The 6,948-nt window shown below is 54.0% G+C and overlaps 1 protein-coding gene across 1 annotated transcript in view; it reads left to right on the top strand.

The window, feature by feature from the left end:
- Positions 1-2: 2 nt before the first annotated feature.
- Positions 3-6,948, top strand: part of POMT2 (protein O-mannosyltransferase 2) — a 41,030-nt gene continuing 34,084 nt past the window's right edge. Inside the window, exons 1-3 of the mRNA XM_089660587.1 lie at positions 3-192; positions 6,161-6,245; positions 6,320-6,424. Of these exons, the coding sequence (XP_089516713.1) occupies positions 50-192; positions 6,161-6,245; positions 6,320-6,424 (333 nt within the window). The 5' untranslated portion in view covers positions 3-49. The remainder of the gene's footprint in view (positions 193-6,160; positions 6,246-6,319; positions 6,425-6,948) is intronic.

Below are 6,948 nucleotides of genomic sequence, written 5' to 3'. Positions count from 1 at the left end.
CGAAGAGGTCACATCTCCATAGTAACCGACTGAAAGCTCTCAGGCCGGGATGGATGAGGCCCGCAGGCCGGAGAGGGGCCCCAGAGGGGAGGTGGAGTTGGGGGGCCCCAGGGTATGGCCGGTCTTGTCCGCCGTTATCGCCCTGTCTACCATTACCCGATTCCACCGCCTGGGGGAGCCGCCACACGTCTGGTGAGCGTTACTAACCACTGAGCACTGCTAACCACCGGCCATCGCCGCCTGGGGGAGCCAACACTATTACTGAGTGCAGGGCATCTCTAACCACTAATATCAAACTCATTACTAACCAATCACCATTACTAACCACTGACCACCCCTAACAATCCGACCACAGACCGTTACTAACCACCGACTACCCCTAACAATCCGGCCACAGACCGTTACTAACCACCGACCATCCCTAACAATCCGACCACAGACCGTTACTAACCACCGACTACCCCTAACAATCCGGCCACAGACCGTTACTGACCACCGACTACCCCTAACAATCCGACCACAGACCGTTACTAACCACCGACCATCCCTAACAATTCGACCACAGACCGTTACTAACCGCCGACCACCCCTAACAATCCGACCACAGACCGTTACTAACCACCGACCACCCCTAACAATCCGACCACAGACCGTTACTAACCGCCGACTACCCCTAACAATCCGACCACAGACCGTTACTGACCACCGACCACCCCTAACAATCCGACCACAGACCGTTACTAACCACCGACCACCCCTAACAATCCGACCACAGACCGTTACTAACCACCGACTACCCCTAACAATCCGACCACAGACCGTTACTAACCACCGACTACCCCTAACAATCCGACCACAGACCGTTACTGACCACCGACTACCCCTAACAATCCGACCACAGACCGTTACTAACCACCGACCATCCCTAACAATCCGACCACAGACCGTTACTAACCGCCGACTACCCCTAACAATCCGACCACAGACCGTTACAGACCACCGACTACCCCTAACAATCTGACCACAAACCGTTACTAACCACCGACCACCCCTAACAATCCGACCACAGACCGTTACTAACCACCGACCACCCCTAACAATCCGACCACAGACCGTTACTGACCACCGACTACCCCTAACAATCCGACCACAGACCGTTACTGACCACCGACTACCCCTAACAATCCGACCACAGACCGTTACTGACCACCGACTACCCCTAACAATCCGACCACAGACCGTTACTGACCGCCGACTACCCCTAACAATCCGCCCACAGACTGTTACTGACCGCCGACCACCCCTAACAATCCGACCACAGACCGTTACTGACCGCCGACCACCCCTAACAATCCGCCCACAGACCGTTACTGACCACCGACTACCCCTAACAATCCGACCACTGACCGTTACTAACCACCGACCACCCCTAACAATCCGACCACAGACCGTTACTGACCGCCGACTACCCCTAACAATCCGCCCACAGACCGTTACTAACCACCGACCACCCCTAACAATCCGACCACAGACCGTTACTAACCACCGACCACCCCTAACAATCCGACCACAGACCGTTACTAACCACCGACTACCCCTAACAATCCAGCCACAGACCGTTACTGACCACCGACTACCCCTAACAATCCGACCACAGACCGTTACTAACCACCGACCATCCCTAACAATTCGACCACAGACCGTTACTAACCGCCGACTACCCCTAACAATCCGACCACAGACCGTTACTAACCACCGACCACCCCTAACAATCCGACCACAGACCGTTACTAACCGCCGACTACCCCTAACAATCCGACCACAGACCGTTACTGACCACCGACTACCCCTAACAATCCGACCACAGACCGTTACTAACCACCGACCACCCCTAACAATCCGACCACAGACCGTTACTAACCACCGACTACCCCTAACAATCCGACCACAGACCGTTACTGACCACCGACTACCCCTAACAATCCGACCACAGACCGTTACTAACCACCGACCATCCCTAACAATCCGACCACAGACCGTTACTAACCGCCGACTACCCCTAACAATCCGACCACAGACCGTTACAGACCACCGACTACCCCTAACAATCTGACCACAAACCGTTACTAACCACCGACCACCCCTAACAATCCGACCACAGACCGTTACTAACCACCGACCACCCCTAACAATCCGACCACAGACCGTTACTGACCACCGACTACCCCTAACAATCCGACCACAGACCGTTACTGACCACCGACTACCCCTAACAATCCGACCACAGACCGTTACTGACCACCGACTACCCCTAACAATCCGACCACAGACCGTTACTGACCGCCGACTACCCCTAACAATCCGACCACAGACTGTTACTGACCGCCGACCACCCCTAACAATCCGACCACAAACCGTTACTGACCGCCGACTACCCCTAACAATCCGACCACAGACCCTTACTGACCGCCGACCACCCCTAACAATCCGACCACAGACCGTTACTGACCGCCGACCACCCCTAACAATCCGCCCACAGACCGTTACTGACCACCGACTACCCCTAACAATCCGACCACTGACCGTTACTAACCACCGACCACCCCTAACAATCCGACCACAGACCGTTACTGACCGCCGACTACCCCTAACAATCCGCCCACAGACCGTTACTAACCACCGACCACCCCTAACAATCCGACCACAGACCGTTACTAACCACCGACCACCCCTAACAATCCGACCACAGACCGTTACTGACCACCGACTACCCCTAACAATCCGACCACAGACCGTTACTAACCACCGACTAACCCTAACAATCCGACCACAGACCGTTACTGACCGCCGACTACCCCTAACAATCTGACCACAGACCGTTACTGACCGCCGACTACCCCTAACAATCCGACCACAGACCGTTACTAACCACTGACCACCCCTAACAATCCGACCACAGACCGTTACTGACCGCCGACTACCCCTAACAATCCGCCCACAGACCGTTACTGACCGCCGACTACCCCTAACAATCCGACCACTGACCGTTACTGACCACCGACTACCCCTAACAATCCGACCACTGACCGTTACTAACCACCGACCACCCCTAACAATCCGACCACAGACCGTTACTGACCGCCGACTACCCCTAACAATCCGCCCACAGACCGTTACTAACCACCGACCACCCCTAACAATCCGACCACAGACCGTTACTGACCGCCGACCACCCCTAACAATCCGACCACAGACCGTTACTGACCACCGACTACCCCTAACAATCCGACCACAAACCGTTACTGACCGCCGACTACCCCTAACAATCCGCCCACAGACCCTTACTGACCGCCGACCACCCCTAACAATCCGACCACAGACCGTTACTGACCGCCGACCACCCCTAACAATCCGCCCACAGACCGTTACTGACCACCGACTACCCCTAACAATCCGACCACTGACCGTTACTAACCACCGACCACCCCTAACAATCCGACCACAGACCGTTACTGACCGCCGACTACCCCTAACAATCCGCCCACAGACCGTTACTAACCACCGACCACCCCTAACAATCCGACCACAGACCGTTACTAACCACCGACCACCCCTAACAATCCGACCACAGACCGTTACTGACCACCGACTACCCCTAACAATCCGACCACAGACCGTTACTAACCACCGACTAACCCTAACAATCCGACCACAGACCGTTACTGACCGCCGACTACCCCTAACAATCCGACCACAGACCGTTACTGACCGCCGACTACCCCTAACAATCCGACCACAGACCGTTACTGACCGCCGACTACCCCTAACAATCCGCCCACAGACCGTTACTGACCACCGACTACCCCTAACAATCCGACCACTGACCGTTACTGACCACCGACTACCCCTAACAATCCGACCACAGACCGTTACTAACCACCGACTAACCCTAACAATCCGACCACAGACCGTTACTGACCGCCGACTACCCCTAACAATCTGACCACAGACCGTTACTGACCGCCGACTACCCCTAACAATCCGACCACAGACCGTTACTGACCGCCGACTACCCCTAACAATCCGCCCACAGACCGTTACTGACCGCCGACTACCCCTAACAATCTGACCACTGACCGTTACTGACCACCGACTACCCCTAACAATCCGACCACTGACCGTTACTAACCACCGACCACCCCTAACAATCCGACCACAGACCGTTACTGACCGCCGACTACCCCTAACAATCCGCCCACAGACCGTTACTAACCACCGACCACCCCTAACAATCCGACCACAGACCGTTACTGACCGCCGACCACCCCTAACAATCCGACCACAGACCGTTGCTAACCACCGACTACCCCTAACAATCCGACCACAGACCGTTACTGACCACCGACTACCCCTAACAATCCGACCACAGACCGTTACTGACCACCGACTACCCCTAACAATCCGACCACTGACCGTTACTGACCACCGACTACCCCTAACAATCCGACCACAGACCGTTACTGACCACCGACCACCCCTAACAATCCAACCACAGACCGTTACTAACCACTAACCTTTCCTAAATTCTGATTATAATATTGACCAACCCTAATCTCCGACCGCCCCCAACCTCTGACCATCCCCCACTACGGACTGTCCCCAACCTCCGACCGTCCTCAACCACCGACTGTCCCCCACTACTGACTGTCCCCAACCTTCGACTGTCCCCAACCTCCGACTGTCCCCAACCTCTGACCGTCCTCAACCACCAACCATCCCCAACCGCTGATCGTCCCCAACCTCCGACCATTCCTAACCACTGACAGTCATTAACCTCCAAACATCCCTAACCAATGACCGTCCACAAACTTTGACCATCTCCAACCATTCCTAATCTCCGACTGTCCCCAACTTCTGAGCATCCCCAAGCTCCAACCATTCCTAACCTTTGACCATCCCCAACCATCGAACGTCCCCAACCACCGACCACCTCCCATCCCCAACCTATGACTGTCCCCAACTTTTGACCGTCCCCAACCACCAACCGTCCCCCAACTTCAGACCGTCTCCCACCATCGACCATCCCCCAACCTCCGAATGTTCCCAACCTCAGACTGTCCCTAACCAACGACCACCCCCAACCTCTGATGGTCCCCAACCACCGACCGTTCCTAACCTCTGACCGTCCCCAACCTCCGACCGTCCCCATTCAACCGCCAACTGTCCTTAGCTTTTGATCACTGACCTGCCCTAACCTCTGACCATCCCTAACCATTAAAGTGATTGTAAAGGAAAAGAAAATATTTAAAAAATAATAATCATGTTATACTTACCTGCTCTGTGCAGTGATTTTGCACAGAGCAGCCCCGATCCTCCTCTTAACCCCTGTGGGCTCAATACTGAGCTGGGCTCTGTGTATGCATTGACCCCACTCCTTCCTCACAGGCTGTGATTGACAGCAGGAGCAGCAGCCAATGTCTCCCACTACTGCCTCCATGTCCAATGGCGATGGAGAGAGTGGAGAGGGTCGTTGATCATGCATGTCGCTGGACCGAGGTCAGGCTCAGGTAAGTATATGGGGGGTTGAGGGAGGGGAGGGTGAGCTGAACGCAGAAGGTTTTCTACTTTAATTCATAGAAAACCTTCTGCCTTTAGAAACCACTTTAACATTTCCAACCTATGAAAATTCCTACCCACTGGCCATCCTTATCCTTTGACCGTCCCTAACCACTGACCATCACTTAATATTGACCATCCCTAACTGCTTTCACTCCCTAATCAACATTTCTAACTTCTAATCATTCCTTCCCACCAATCATCCCTACCTACCAACCATCCCTACCCACCAACCATCCCTACCCACCAACCATCCCTACCCACCAATCATCCCTACCCACCAACCATCCCTACCCACCAACCATCCCTACCCACCAATCATCCCTACCCACCAACCATCACTACCCACCAATCATCCCTACCCACCAACCATCACTACCCACCAATCATCCCTACCCACCAACCATCCCTACCCACCAATCATCCGTAACCTCTGACCATCCCTAACCATTAATATTTCTAACCTCTAACAATTCCCACCCACTGAGACAGATCAGTGCAGTTGGACAGTTGTAAAGTGAACACCTTGTATCTTCTCTTTCAGCTGGGATGAGACACATTTTGGAAAGATGGGAAGTTATTACATCAACAGGACGTTTTTCTTCGATGTGCACCCCCCTCTGGGGAAGGTAATAAATTCCACAACCCACCCCACCCCTGGGGAAGCTAAGAGACTCAGCAATGTTTGTCCCTTCCTCTTCAGATGCTAATTGGATTGGCTGGACATTTGACCGGATACAACGGTTCCTTCTCCTTCCTGAAGCCTGGGCAGAGCTATGGAGACCACAGCTACCTGGGCATGAGAGGGGTGAGAGGCAGCATCACTGCAGGGGGGCACATGTCTGAAATTGTGATCTGTGCAAACCTCCATGATTGGAAAACAGACATGATAGGAATCATGATAGGGGATATCGGGACATGAGAATCAGTTCCTCAGCTTGCTGGAGGTTTTCATTCTGTTGCTCGCAGATAAATGTGCGCCGGTGATGCAGGTTCCCCCAGTGATTGGAGGCGTGTAGTGGAGATGATTGGTAGTTTATCCAGTGATTGGAGGTCTGGGGTAGATATGAATGGTGGCTCTGCCAGTGATTGTAGGTGTGGCTGTCTATGGATGTGAAGATGATCAGTGGCTTGCAAGGGATTGAAGATCTGTGTATGTGTTGAAGATGACCGATGGCTCCTCTAGTGATTGGAGGCAGGTGCTCTGTGGCTCTGAAGATGGTGGGTGGTTACCCCAGGGATTGGAGGTGGGTGCTCTGTGGCTCTGAAGATGGTGGGTGGTTACCCCAGTGATTGGAGGTGGGTGCTCTGTGGCTCTGAAGATGGTGGGTG

The sequence above is a fragment of the Staurois parvus genome, unplaced genomic scaffold (genome assembly GCF_062004578.1).
Source record: "Staurois parvus isolate SC_StPar_1 unplaced genomic scaffold, SC_StPar_1.0 ptg001253l, whole genome shotgun sequence".
In the NCBI taxonomy this organism is placed as follows: domain Eukaryota; kingdom Metazoa; phylum Chordata; class Amphibia; order Anura; family Ranidae; genus Staurois; species Staurois parvus.
The sequence above is the reverse complement of the archived record's forward strand: the minus strand, read 5'-3'. Positions and strand labels throughout refer to the sequence as shown.